The following is a 14992-nucleotide window of genomic DNA, read 5'->3' as shown; positions in this document are numbered from 1 at the left end:
AAGAAGAAAGTTTTTCTAAGCCATGGTCCATCTACAAGATTTCTCAGACTGAATAGATATCTGGCTGGCTCAGACAACAAAATAAACCTTGGGGTGTCCAATTAAATCTGCACAGTTCCAAAATAGAATAAGAGATCTTCCAACCAAGGACTGAATGTCTGTCTGCTTTGGGAACGGAGCAAATGCCCCTGACACTATTCTGTAAACACAAACCTCTGTAAAAGGCACTGCTGAATGTTTACCCTAAGGGTTTCGCTTACAAACTGGAAAATATTCCGTTTCCATGGAATTTTTCCTTTTCAGAAATTACAGGCAATTAACTCTTTCAGAAATATTTCAGTTTCTGAAAATAAACTGACAGGTAAGCCCTTTTGTACCTTTTTAAAAATATATCTACACTGTGGGCTCCTTTTACTAAGCTGCGATAGTGGTTTTAGCGCACGCTTAGCGTGTACAGAATTGGTGCGTGCACTAGACGCTAATGCCAGCATTGAGCCGGCGTTAGTTCCAGCCACATAGCGTGGATTTAGCGCACGCGGCAATTCTGCGCACGCTAAAAACGCTATTGCAGCTTAGTAAAAGGAGCCCTATGTCTGAAATGTAAATCTGCATTTGGCTCTTGGTGGCTAAAGTATTAAACTACTTGCAAAATTACCCTTTCACCAGGGCCATGTTGTAGTAAGTTGCATTTTACCCTTGATTGATTCTGGGCCCTCACCTAAAGCCATTTCCCAAATTTTTCTAAGCAGTTCCTCATATTACCTGTTGGATAATTGAGGTTGCTCATCTTCCTTTACATTCTCCTGAACAAGAGGCTCCTTTTCTTCATTTTTCTTCTCTTCTCCATCTTGTCCTCTTTCCAACGGAGTGAGTTCATCTAGACCTCTCTCCCGGCTCGCTGATGCACTGTCTGAAGTCCCTGTATGTTCTTTGCCTACAGTTCTCACTCTCCTATGCCGGGTACGTCTCTGACTGTGCCTGCGCCGTACTGCTTCATCAAACCCTCCTCTCTCATGCTCAGTCCCACCGTAGTTCCCATGATGGGATTTTGAACGCCAGTGATCCCTCTTTGTTCGAGTTGATGGGCTTCCAGGCCCATCAGTGTTGCCCTGGGATGGGTTGGTTCCCAAGACATCTTCTTGGCTTTCCTCCTGCATAGGCTCTGGCCTTTCTCGCTGCTCTCCTCCTTCCTCCAATATGGCACCATCATTTGTTTTCATCTTACGATAGATGCTGGAATGAGGATTCAGTACTCCAGGTTCCTCCTTCTGGATCGCCTCTTGACTGGACATCTGTCTGCGTCTTCTTAGCTGGCTGGTGCGCTGCTCCCACACAGACAATGTATGCCTTTTCCTCCTCTCCTTCCTAGGATAAATGATCAAGGTCAGTTATCTCACACGGATAGCTTTATACAATAATATGTATATGCATGATCATATATGCTACTGTGTGTGCATACTAGTCCATGTTACCCTCAAAATTTGTGCATTCTCACACTATACCTATTAATTGTTTGTTCAGGTACTTTAGCTAGATTGTGAGCCTTTGGGACACATAGGGAAGTTTTAAGTACCTGTATTTTATTATAACCGCTTAGATCTATAATATGCTTAAGCGGTATATCAAATATTAATAAACATATTAGACAGGTATAGATACACCACCCACATTCGTAAACTCACTGACATACAGTACCTGTAGCATTCAGTAAATCCACACTTATATGCACAAACACACTTGTGGGACTGCATGTTTCCAAAAAGCCTGCAGACACTTGCAGATAAAAACAGGAAAAGGCCCACCACGTCTTTCTTCATTTTGGAGGTGTTTCTAAAAACTATAGAAATAACTCCAAAATAAAGCTGTTGGAATTACAAGCTTCCGAGAAAACTTATTGCGAGACATTTTTAATTAATTTAACTTATAAAAGAAATGCAAATACTTCCAAGTCTGAACACATACAATTTCTATAGTTTCAAAATGCAATTTAAAGGCAAGTGCGCAAACATGTATACACTTCAAAACACATATGCAGATATAGCTTTATAGCATGATGAACATGCTAACATATCTGCACACATAATGTGTCTCCATGCAAGCACAAACATGTATGTACATAGATGTCCATATACAACATATAAACATACATGCAATCATAGATTAATACATGTATTTCAAATTTATATATCTCCTTTCTAGTCCAAAAGACAATTCAATAGGTGTACAGATACATTTACAAAATTCTACATATATAAGTGTAAAAGGGTCACTAAATTCTCCTTTTAAATTATGTGGCTTGGAGCTCTCATTGGCTGTCTTGTCAGTATGTGGTGGAGAATGTCTTAATTCACCTAAGTAGCCTAAGAAGGTGGTTTAGTGATGAAATAAAGAGCATAACACCCTATCTAGCAGAAGAAATGTTGTCCTTTATTGTCCAACTCTTCTTGGAGTTGCCAGAGCTCAAGGGAAGGGCCCTGAGGGTCAATGCGGTCTAAAAACATGAAATGAATTGTCCACTGTGTTTGGCATCTGTCTTCACAATGGATCCCCAAAGAGAGCCTGAGAAGTCCGATGTGAGAGGGGTGACTCAGTGGACCTACCAAGAAAAGGAGTGACTTAAAGAATCTTCCACGAAGGTGGCTGCTAGCAGAGGTCTAGCCACTAGCCTGAAGAATGAAAGGGATCCAAAAAGAAGTGTGCTACCATTCTGTGATATGAAGAGCAGGAGTTACAGAGCACAACAAAAGACATCCAGATTCCAGTGGATCTACTATGTTTTTTCATGTGTTTTCACAGTCAGAGTTGAAGTCTGTGCTTGCTTTGACCACCGCTGCCATTTTGGCCTATATTCTACAAATGGTGTCTTAAGTTAGATGCCTAATTTAAGTCCAAAATGATGTTAAAAAAAAAAAAGAATGGCGTTTATAAGGAAAAATATAGACACATACCGGCACCTAAAAATCCGTCACCTGCATTGCGGCTACAGAGGTGCTTTATGTAACCTAACGCTACTATAGGCATGGTATTCCACGCGTTAAAAGGACCCCTATGTTTGCTACATCCAGCTCTCTCCCATGAACAGTCAAAATGTGAAACGATTTTGTATATGCACGATGCATGTGTCAAATTATGACGAACAGAGTGAACGGATGATTTTATAACCACACCTACACCCATATTTTTCCTTATGCAGGTACGGTTAATCTTCAGACTGAAAGCATGCACATTCTTCCTTTTGGAAAATTACTTCATGGAATGTATATGCCTGCCTTTAAACCTGCTCCCTGGCACTCACACATCTTCTGACTTAATTTATCTTTTCAAAAGTATGCCCACATTATAGCTATTTTATCCTCCTCCTCCTCCTCATCATCCAGATTTCACAAGGGCCCCCAGATTGCCAGGAAAATATTGGGCTTCCCTCTTTAGAACCATATTATCTCCTCCTATTTCAACATTTCTCCTCAGGTTGTTTTCCAGTCTGAGATATTAGACTGACATGACCATCATTAGTTCCTAGTTAGTTTAGCTACCAGCGTTATATATTATAGATTGCTTTGAATAAAGTTTAACCCCCCCCCCCTAAAAACAAACAGTGTATGCAATCAAATGCAAACCCTTTCTCAACCCTACCCTTGGAGCACCTTTGTGGTGCTATACAGACTTCACACACACATATTAGACACATAGACATATAAAAACAAACTCAACTATGTTTTATGTCCTTCCTCTGTTAAGAACGACACAGAATCAAGTTGGATAAACATTCTGTGAGAAACAAAACTGCACTCTGGAATCTCTGTGGACAAAATTTTCATGCTTGATGGGAAAGAGTTTAGTAGCAGGGGTACACTGCTATCCACCTGACAAAGCTGTGACACACACCGTGATATGCTTACAGGAAATAGACAGGGTACCGAACTTGGAAACACAGTAACAATGGGGAGATTTCAGTTACCACATTATCGATTGAGTGAAAGTATCATCAGTGTATTTTAGGGAGGTATTTCTAGTTGACATAAATGACTTCTTCATGGAACAGCTGGTCCTGGAACAAATGAGAGGGGAATCTACTTTAGATCTAACCCTCACTGGCATTCAGGAGCTGGTGCAAGAGGTAAGGGTGATGAAGCCACATGGCAAATGTGATCATATACAATCTAATTTGATATCACCACTGGAGAGAGAACAAGAAATACAACTGTTAATTTAGCATTTAACTTAAACTCCTTTTTTAATGATAAAATGAGGTTTTAGATTCAAATTAGAAAGAAACCAAAATAAGCAATTCTCATTAAAACTTTGGGAAGTCAGGAACACTTAGGTGGGGATGTGGGTGGAGTTGGAGAGAAACTTATGGTCCTGTCCACCTAGGACTAAGATACATTTCATTAAACTAACAGGTAACAGATTTCAAACAAAATTTTAGTGACTATATTTTTCAATCAGTGTACCATAGAGCTCTGGAATACTCTGCTGGAAGATGTCATCATGATTAATAGCTAGATTGAAAAGGATATGAACAAGATTCTGGACATTAATTTATTAGCCGATTAGACTTAGGTATTACCACCACTTACTTCTGGATTTCCAGTTAAAATCTGCTGAGTATTCCCTAGGGGACTGAACTGGCCACAGCTGGAGGCAGGATGCTGGGCCCAGGGACCTCTGATTTGACCCCCAGATGGTTCGTCTCATGTTCCTATGGTGTATAAATCTTACTTCGGTCTAGCTCAGTGGACTAGTATACTTTGGTTTCCTCGGTATCCCTTGGTCTTTTAATCTGCTGCATTGAACTCTAAGATTTTCCTCATTCTTCTTTGCATTCTGCTCCATTTTTCTGTCAACAGCTTTTTCTCTCCTTTTTTTTTCTCTTATATTCAAAGGTGTGACTCCTATTCTTTTTTTTCTTAGTGAGGTTTTCTTTTTCATTTTCTGGTTTCTGTATGCTGCTCCTGTGTCAGCCTGTGGCTCGGCTCTTTCCTATCCCTCTGTATTCCATTGTTATCTATATATCTGATATTTCCTATTTTCTTTCATTTGTTTGCATTTTTCTCTCTCTCATTACAAACTCCTATTTCCCTCTCAAATTCTCACTTTCTTTCATTATTGCTTCTCTGCCTCCCTCTTTTTGAGATTTATAGCTGTATTAGTTAAAATGAAATCAGTGAGGCTGTGTGGTAAACATGAATTAACCCTTTTATCTCATAGTCCAGTATTATACACAGTGGCATAGAAAGAGGGGGTGGACTTCCCTGGGTGTCATTTTCGTGGAGGTGCCAGTGCCAGTGCCTGTCCCCCCTCCCCATGTACCTCTTAAAATGAAGTCATCGGAATGAGCAACATCTTTCAACTGCTGCTTGCATCAGCCTAGGCTCCCTTGTGATGTCACTTCCTGGTCACAGGACCAGGATGTGATATCAGAAGGGAGCTGAGACTGGTGCGAGCAGCAGGTGAAAGGTGCTGCTCATGCCGACAAACGTTTTAAGTATGCAGGGGCGGGGGAACTCAAGCAGCGGAGAAGAGCAGGGAGCACACACAGCATAATAATGCAGGCACTAACCTCCCTAGCTAGGCCACTGATTATACAGAAAGCATAGTAAATCTGGGAGCTGAAGACTGGGTGAAAAGAGAAAAAGGGAGTTTGTAAGGGTAGTAACAACAGACTTACTCTATGGAAGATGCATTTGGGGCAGACATCGGGCTGACCTCCTTGGCCTTCTGTAAAGCATGTTTCTGATTGAAGGCCTCCTCTTCCTCCTGTTCCTCCTGCAACAGAGCGATATGAGAGGAATTTATGGTTTGATGTAGACATAAAGTAAAGCACAAAATCTAAGATTCAGAAACTAAATTGAGTTAAAACTATGATATCTGCGGGTTAGCATGAGCTAATTAATGAAATACATCTCTACATTGCATCGATTTATGATAGCTTCAGGCAAATTAGTGAAGCAGGACACCAAAATGATCCTCTGTGTTTTCAGAGTGAAGAAATTTCTGGAGTCCCTTCTCATATTCTATGCTGTGCTCTGGAGAGATCTAGTGGAGAATGGGCTAGTATGCCCATCACTAACAGTGGGTGTTCTTATTCTGTGTTTTGTAAGAATTTATAAGAGCCCTGTTAACTAGGTCTGAAGGGAGTTGTCACAGCCAAGACTTTGTAAGGAGTGCTGTGGGGCCCTGATGAAAATGGAGCTGCTGAGAAAGCACAAATAAAGTCAATGGCCTCAATTCAGCCTCACAGACATCATTATAGCACAACATCGAGTTCATGTCAAGTGAGCAGTCTATTTATTTATTTAGATTTTTATCCCGTCCTCCCAGTAGCTCGGAACGGCCTACAAGCAAACATTCACAGTGGAGTACATTTGGACAATACAAAGACTATACAGTAGTTTAAGTACAAGGACTATATGGCAATTTAAGTACAGGTTAAGAATGTATTATACAGCAATTTAAGTAGGGGATCAGAATGGAGAATGGAGAAGTTTAGGAGGGGGGGAGGGGTAGATTGCGTTTGCAATTTTAGTTGAAGATGAGGATCTTTACCGCTTTCTGGAAGGTCATCAATGAGTTCTGTAATCTGATTTGTGGGGGGAGTTGGTTCCAGAGTTGGGGGGTGAAGTGGCTATAGGAGCATTTGTGGGCAGTTTCTGATCAGAGGGACCTTCCTGAGGGGATGCATAGGCATTTCTCCATTTCCGAGCGGAGGGGGTGGGTGGTGGGGGTGTACAGGGTTAGCTTGGATTCTATGTAGTCAGGGGTGGTGGCATAAATTCTTTTATGTGCTATTACCAGGGTCTTGAATGTGCAGCATTGGTTAATTGGGAGCCAGTGCTCTGTGTGGAGGGTTTGAGAGATGGGATCGCAGTAGTTGAGGTTGTGTAGGAGGCGGATTGCTGCATTCTGTACCCGCTGGAGGCGCTTGAGATCTTTTTTGGCTACTCCATTAAATAGGGAGTTGCAGTAATCCATCCTGGAGAGGACATAGGCGTAGAGGGGTTGGGTAAGGTCAGGTGTGGATATGTAGGGTTTGATCCTTCTCAGTTGGCGGAGGTAGTAGAAGGAGGTGGAGACTACTTGAGATATGTGGGTGGACAGGGACAGGTGGCCATCTAATGTTACTCCTAGGCTGCGTACTTGATCTGCTGCAGTTAGTAAGGTGGAGTCCCATGATAGTGTTGGGCGTGGGTATTTGGTACTTTTTTCCTGATCCATAAAAGTTCGGTCTTAGAGGCATTCAGTTGTAGTTTGTTGTTTGTCATCCAGGTTTTCATTTCAGAGAGGCAGTGTTGGAGGTTGGCGATTTGGGATGATCTGTTTTCGCCTAGTGGGAGGAGCAGCTGGATGTCATTGGCGTAGGAGTGGATTTTAATGTTGTACTTCTGGGCTATATTAATGACAGGTCTGATGTAGAGGTTAAATAGGAGGGGAGATAGAAGGGCACCTTGGAGAACGCATATTTGATAGGCTTGGAGTTAGATTTGTGCGTCCCTAGTAGGACTGTTTGAGTTCTTTGGTGAAGGAAGGAGGTGAAGGCAGAGTCCTTGATTCCAAGGTTTATAGGTTTACAATATCTGTGCCACTAATCCAAAAATATTGAAAGCTCAATTAACAAAACCTTAGGAGTCAATATTCAGAAAGATTTAACCAGGCAGAAAAGACCACTGCCCACTTAAATCATGGTGAGCAGACAATCCCCAGATTTTCAGCAACACTGAGGGCTCCTTTTACTAAGATGCACTAGCATTTTTAGCGCACATAGGAAATTACCGTGCGCTACACCACATGCTACGCTTCTAGAACTAACACCAGCTCAATGCTGGCTTTAAGATCTAGCACGTGCGGCAATGTAGCGCGTGCTATTCCACGCGTTAAAGCCCTAGCGCACCTTCGTAAAAGGAGCACTTAAGTACAGAGTGTCGCTGAAAATCCAGGTTGACAAAAAAAAAAAAAAAGGTCCAACAGGACAAAATCCAATGAAAAACACAGCAATTAGAAAAAGTGGGATTAAACAAAGGTCTTTCTTAATAAATAAGAGACAAAAAAGGATTTATAATATCATAAGTTTATTGTATGAATCTAAAAAATTGTGGACCCAACATGGCGCTGTATTTCAGCATGATACAGCTGCCTCTGGGGTCAGATAATACTAAAATATAAAAACAAATTAAAAGCATGAGTAAAACAAAATATATCACCTAAGCGGATATGTTATAAATATATGGACTGAAAAAATATTTTTTGTGTTTGTCTTTTGCCATCATATTGTGTTTGTCTTTTGCCATCATATTTTTGTATTTGTCTTTTGCCATCATATATCACCTAAGCGGATATGTTATAAATATGTCGACTGACAGAATATTTTTGTGTTTGTCTTTTGCCATCATATTGAGCCAGCGCTTTACTCACTTAGGGTTCCATTTACTAAGGGCTCCTTTTACAAAAGTGCGCTAGTGTTTTTTAGCGCATGCACCAGATTAGTACACGCTAGCCGAAAAATTGCCACCTGCTTAAAAGGAGGCGGTAGCGGCTAGCACGCGTGGCATTTTAACGTACGCTAAAACCGCTAGCGCACCTTTATAAAAGGAGCCCTAAGGTGCGCTAGCGTTTTTAGCGCACGCAGCAGGTTAGCACGCGCTAAACCCATGCTACACGGCTAGAACTAACGCCAGCTCAATGCTGGCGTTAGCGTCTAGTGCACGTGGCATTGTAGCGCACGCTATTCCACGTGTTAAAGCCCTAACGCAGCTTAGTAAAAGGAGCCCTTAGTATGGTCATAGAGTGGAAATTATATTTAAGTCAAATTATGGATATTTATCCATAGATTTTGGGGAGGTTTGCACACATCTTTGAAGCATTGGCACATATGGAGACACCAATTGCTGTTTGTTTCACTTTTGGTGTATTATCGTTGACGCCATACCCACAATGTTTGTTTTGCCATTACACCAAAGTTTCTCCCCGCCTGAGTACAATTTACAATTACTTGAGCTATTGGGGATTCCCAAGCCCTGCCACCTGAAGACATCTTCCTTCAGTCTGGCAACCCAAAATCTCCAAGCTTTGCAGCCAATGGCAATATCCTCAAGCTGCCACTGCTTTCATGCATGCATGAAAGCCAAGGTGAGTGGGGGGGGGGGGCAGGGAGGAGGGAAGGCAGCAGCTCTGCAATATTGCTGCCAGCTGCAGAACTTGGGAAGTTGGAGGGGAGGAGGTGGCCTTCAGTTGGTAAGGCTTGGGGATCCCTACTAGCTACAGCAGGGGAGATATTCATTTTGAGGGAGCCTAAGCTCAAAGTGGGAGGCCCAAAAAAGCAGTAGTATTTACTGTGACTGAACAATCCTCCAAGTGCGCTGTTGACAGCTGATGCAGCATCCCCGCTCTGATGAGGCTCACCTTTGAAGAGGCTCACCATAGCTGTAATAGAAGTGAATGGGAAAACCAGGAGTGGGCATCCCTGCTCATCAGAGTGAGAATGCGGAAGCCTGTGGCTGCTCCCATTGTCAGTGGTGCACTTGGAGGATCAATCAATCGGAGTAAGCATTACTGCTTTTTTGGGTTCACAGTGTCCCTTTAATGAAAGTTTATTATTAGATACGTACATCTTCTATATTAGTGATTGCAAATTTGGGACCTGCTCAGCCTTTTGTTTTGCTCATCAGCTAGTGTTAGTGTTTGTGCGGCCCCAGAAATTATATTTTTTTCTTCCAATGCGGCCCAAAAGGTTGGACACCCCTGATATAAATGGTCACATACCTGGGTAATCTATGAAAAATGCTCACCCTGAAGGCAGCTACAGGTGTACTATTCACAGATACATTTCCCAGGTAGTGTTCCTGGGGTGCAGTTAAACCAGAGAACACAACAATATGTATAACTTTGCTTTTTCAAAACTATTGTTTTGGCCAGAAAAAGAACCAGAAATACTAATATTTTTATAATAAGTTACCCAGTTCCAGACTAGAGATTTTGGGACAGTCCTGGATTTCTCAGCACCCCATCCTGGTACACAATTCGATCTGAAGCACTAATTTAAATGAGCAGAGTCAGGCAGTACAAATCTCACACTGCTTTGGAATGTTAAGTTCAAAACCAAGATTGGCCAAAAAATATCTCTAAAGTATCCACAAAAATAAATAAATAAATACTATGGGGCTCATAATCAAAAAATAAATACGTCTTAAAACTCACCTAAATTGGTACTTGGACGATCTAAAAGACAAGTCGTCCAAGTGCCGATCGAAAAGGATTTTAGACGTACCTAAAAACAACTTAGGCCTTGCCAGTGCTGCTGTACAAAAAGAGCTAAAAAGGGCGTTTAGGAGGAGTGGTGAGGGCGGGATTTGGGCGGGACATGGCCTGATCTAAACTTATATTAACTAACCCGAGTGGTTACATAAGATTAAATTAGAACAATCTAATAGAACCAGTAGTATACTAAGGGGGGCGGGGAGGGCGGTCCGCCCCGGGTGCCAGCCCTGAGCGGGGTGCTCCCAACCTTGCCGTTCAGTCCCCCCCACCCCCGAAGGACCGCTCGCCCCCCCCGGCCTCCCTGCACCACCTATGAAGCAGCCTGCAGCGGGATTGCGATGTCGGTGATCCCTGAGCTGCTTCGGCGCTGCTTCCTGCGCCACGGTCCCGCCCCTCCCCTCCTCTGACGTCAGAGAAGGGGTGAGACTGCGGCGGAGGAAGCAGCTCCGAAGCAGCGAAGGGATCGCTGACATCGCGATCCCGCTTCGGGCTGATTCAGGTGGTGCAGGGAGGCCAGGGGGGCGAGCAGTCCTTCGGGGGTGGGAGGGGGACTGAACTCAAGGCTGGGAGCACCCCCTCAAGGCCTGATTCAGGTGGTGCAGGGAGGCCAGGCGGGGGTGAGCGGTCCTTCAGGGTGGGGCGGGCAGGCAGGCCTTCAAGGAGGAGGGAGGGGTGACAGGCAGGCAGGCCTTCAGGGGGGGGACAGGCAGGCTTTCAAAGGGGAGACAGGCAGGCAGGCCTTCAAAGGGGGGGACAGGCCTTCAAAGGGGAGGGTCAGGCAGGCAGGCAGGCTTTCAAGGGAGGGACAGGCCTTCAAAAGGGGGGACAGGCCTTCAAGCGGGATAGGCCTTCAAGGGATTTAGGCAGGCAGACCTTTAGGGGGGGGACAGGCAAGAAGGCAGGCATTCGGGGGGGGTGCAGGCCTTCGGGGGGGTGCAGGCCTTCGGGGGGGAGTGCAGGCCTTCAGGGGTGGGATGCAGATCTTTAAGGGGGGGGACAGGCCTTCAGGGAGGGGGGCCTGGTGTAGAAATACATGGAGGGAATAAGGGGATTCAAAGAGACGCACATATGCCGGACTTTGGGTGGGAAGAAATAATGGGTCTGAAAATAGCGAAGAGGGAGAAATGATGGACCATAGTTTTTAGAGAGGGAAGGAACAGAAAGGGAGAGAAGTTGGACACAAGGGATGGTGTGTAGGGGGGATAGAGATACTGGATAGGAGGGTAGTTGGGAAAAGAAAGGGAGAGATGGTGGACCCTGGGGTAGTGGGGAAGGAGGGAGAGATGCTGGATGAAAGGGTAGTTAAGAAAAGATAGATCTGTGGAGGGAGACGAAAAAAGGCTAGATGCCAGACCTCCTGGGGAGGGAAGGGAAACGGGGAGGACAGAGATGGCAGATGGATGGTTAGAATGCAGAAAGAAGGAAGAAGGAGACCCTGGCAAGCAAGTTATCAGAAGACAACCAGAGCCTTGGACCAACAAGATTTGAAAAATAACCAGACAACAAAAGGTAGAAATACTAATTTTATTTTCTGTTTTGTGATTACAATATGTCAGATTTGAAATGTGTATCCTGCCAGAGCTGGTGTTAGACCGCAAACGTGAGCTAGGATTTAACAGAGATGAAAAGTCCTTTTTGTTTCTTTATTTTATTTACACCACAGCACCAGTGTGTTAAGGAGAAGCCAAAGGGGGGTGAAAAAGCTATAAAATAAACCCACCATGATGTTTAAAAAAATCAAACAAACACCCAATTGGGCAGGAAAGTTGAATCAAAATACCAATTCAATAGGCTGAATCGAATCTAAATTTTTTTTTTTTCTTGAATTGGGCAGCACTAGTTTGCACTACTGTCTTAGACTTTAGGACCTGGGATTAGAGAGAGATGGAATCCTCAGTACTTTATAATGCAAGTGAAACGAGGATTTGGTCAGACTTTTGAAGGGTCTGCAGAAGAAAAATATTGTATAGGCCGGGGACATGAGACAGCAGGAAACGGGAACTTTTCTTCCTTCTATTTTTGTGAATGGCAAGGCTGAGGATGTCAGACAGTTCAATTAAAATATGTTCTTTATAAGAAAATATAATAATGTGTTTTATAAAGTTTATAAGCATTGCTGGCCTATCCGTTGAGGTGTTCATAATGGTGGTGGTGGTGGCAGCAGCAGTGTGTCAATGTGTTGAGAGGAAGAGATGGTCTGGGAAATTCTGCTGAGCAAACTCTGGGCCCATTTCCACCCCCCAGTTAGTCCACTCCACTCAACTAGTTCACACACTGAGTGGGTCTTTGAGTGTTGTGCCTGGGTAGTTGTTTTGGGATCTCTTCTAGTGGTTTGTCAGTATCTCCTTGTGGTCCAAGGAAGGAAACTTTGTTAACCTTAGCATTGACCTTCAGAATATGTTTGTAACAGCGCTGCTTGTGTGGCATTAGACTATGTAGTGATCAAAAGAAAAAAACAGATCTTTACACATTTTTGCAATATATGGTGGGTGTATGAGGAGATTCACATTTCCTGCACAGCTAAGTCCTTGTGAAGTTACCTTGTTGTTTCTGTATTTGACATTTAGCAAGGTCTCTGTTTGGAAGGAAAGAACTAAGCTTAAAAATGAAGTGGCCAGAAGTTATGGTAAGAGAAGATAGCATTGCTGATTTTAAGAAAGGTTTGGACAAATTCCTGGAGGAAAAGTTCATAGTCTGTTATTAAGACATGGGGGAAGTGTCTGCTTGCCCTGGATCGGTGGCATGGAATGTTGCTACTCTTTGGGTTTTGATCAGGTACTAATGACCTGGATTGGTTACCATGAGAATGGGTTACTGGGCATGATGGACCATTAGTCTGACCCAGTTAGGCTATTGTTATGTTATGTTCTCATCGTAGGGGGCCTTTGTTTTCACTTCTTATTTTAATGTATTTTTTTCTGGGAACTTATCAGTGTTTTTTAGAATGGGAACAAAAATGGAAGAGAATTAATGTGTGTGGAATGGGGGGGGGGGTTTACTAATTTCTTCAGCTAAATAATTTAATCCACTTCAACCAGACATAGGAGAACTCACGCACCATTCACACACCCTCCAACCAAAATTGTCAAAAGAAAAAAAACTGTTCGACAACCTCCTAACACTTGACCCCCAACTCTACAACCTATTGACCTCGACCACAGACTACAAAACCTTCAAAAAAGAAATAAAAACCCTTCTTTTCAAAAACACATAAAACCGAACTAACACAATCAGAACTGTCCCAAGCATCACCTGAAACTACTCCATATGTACTTCTGATGTCATGACAATTCAGACATAATTTATGTTATGTTTGAATTAATGGTTACATATATGAGGTTCAATAAAAGAAAATTTTCAGTGCCTGTTTCTATTATGACCATTTATTTTTCATGGTTATTACAAAAAATATTTTTTTACGTGGGGGGGGGGGGGTGTCAAAAAATGATGGGCCCCAAGTGCCACATACCCTAGGTACGCCACTGAATAGAACTGACAAAAAAGTAAAAATATCAGGTCCCTTGGCCGATGACTGGAGCAAGGAGCAATACTACTACGATAATCACCTCAGTCTATGACATCACGACTGTGCGTAGGCTCCAATTCTGAGGCCCTTCCTGAATATGAGGCTGCCTGGACGGAAGTTGTACATTATGAGTTAGGCCATGTAAAAACAGGTCTAAGTGGCAAAAAGGTACCCCCCCCTCACACCATAAAAATTGTAATAAAAAATACTCATCTGCCTCTAGAACATTAGTACCTGGTAGCCTGGCATAGGAAAGCCTAATAGAGCTGCACAGAGGTGGCTTAAGTGGTCTTGGGGGTGGGTTAGTGAACCATGGCGAGGAGGACCCAGGCCCATAAACCACTCTAATCACTGTATTCATGGTGAAACATGTGCACCCCTCAACCCCCCCCCCCCAAGCCCCTTTGTACTGCCATATAAGTTGCACATGCAGCCATAAGGGCTATTGGGGTGGTAGACAGGTGGGTCTAGTAAGTTCTGGGGGTTTGGGGGGAGGCTCACCATGACCTATAAAGAAGTTGTGGTGAGATGTTTATGTGGCACCCTTTTTATGAAGTTCACAGCAGTGCCCGGTAAGGTACCCCACTACTCTGGTGCAATGCTTGGGAGTCCAGTCCATCACTTTGCTGACCCCGCCCAAATCCAAAAGGTCTTGTTCTGGGCGTTTTTGACTTGGACAAATTTTTGGACGAGAATGGGGTATAACAATAGATGACTTAGTGGTCTGGACGATCAAATGGCTGGTCGTCCAACTAGATGATTTTCAGGAGGGAGGGAATATTTTGGACATATTTTTCGGCAATAGACATTTTCCTTAGCCAACTTTGGGCGATTAGCAACTTAGGCCAAAAACAGACTTAGACGTTTCTTTTGATTATTCCCCTCCAAATATCTTATGCATTTCTCTAGGTACTTTTTCCTAGGGAAGTTTTTGAAGGAAAAATATTCTTATATTTTTCTTTTGACAACTGGTGTAAAATTCACAGGTAATTACCCACAGACACAGCACCTGTCTGCACAGTTTTGAATTTCACCTTACAAATGATGAGGTAAGCTGTATAAAGAGATGATCGGAACTGAATAAGTAATAAGGCTTACCTTGGTCAGCTCCTGTGCATTTGCAAGGTTATCCACAGCGATAGCAAGAAATACATTTAGCAGGGTGTCTAGAGAAGTTAAGGATTGATAAAAGGTTTTGAAAGTAGAGATCAC

At 43.2% G+C, this 14992-nt stretch overlaps 1 protein-coding gene across 1 annotated transcript in view; it reads right to left on the bottom strand.

Annotated features, from left to right (window-relative positions):
• Positions 1-14992, bottom strand: part of CACNA1E (calcium voltage-gated channel subunit alpha1 E) — a 791083-nt gene that overhangs the window by 191457 nt on the left and 584634 nt on the right. Inside the window, exons 17-19 of the mRNA XM_033915447.1 lie at positions 14879-14946; positions 5672-5769; positions 763-1365 (exon numbers count right to left, since the gene is read on the bottom strand). Of these exons, the coding sequence (XP_033771338.1) occupies positions 763-1365; positions 5672-5769; positions 14879-14946 (769 nt within the window). The remainder of the gene's footprint in view (positions 1-762; positions 1366-5671; positions 5770-14878; positions 14947-14992) is intronic.

Source organism: Geotrypetes seraphini, chromosome 12, assembly GCF_902459505.1.
Source record: "Geotrypetes seraphini chromosome 12, aGeoSer1.1, whole genome shotgun sequence".
NCBI lineage: Eukaryota > Metazoa > Chordata > Amphibia > Gymnophiona > Dermophiidae > Geotrypetes > Geotrypetes seraphini.
This window is presented reverse-complemented; position numbering and strand designations above follow the sequence as displayed.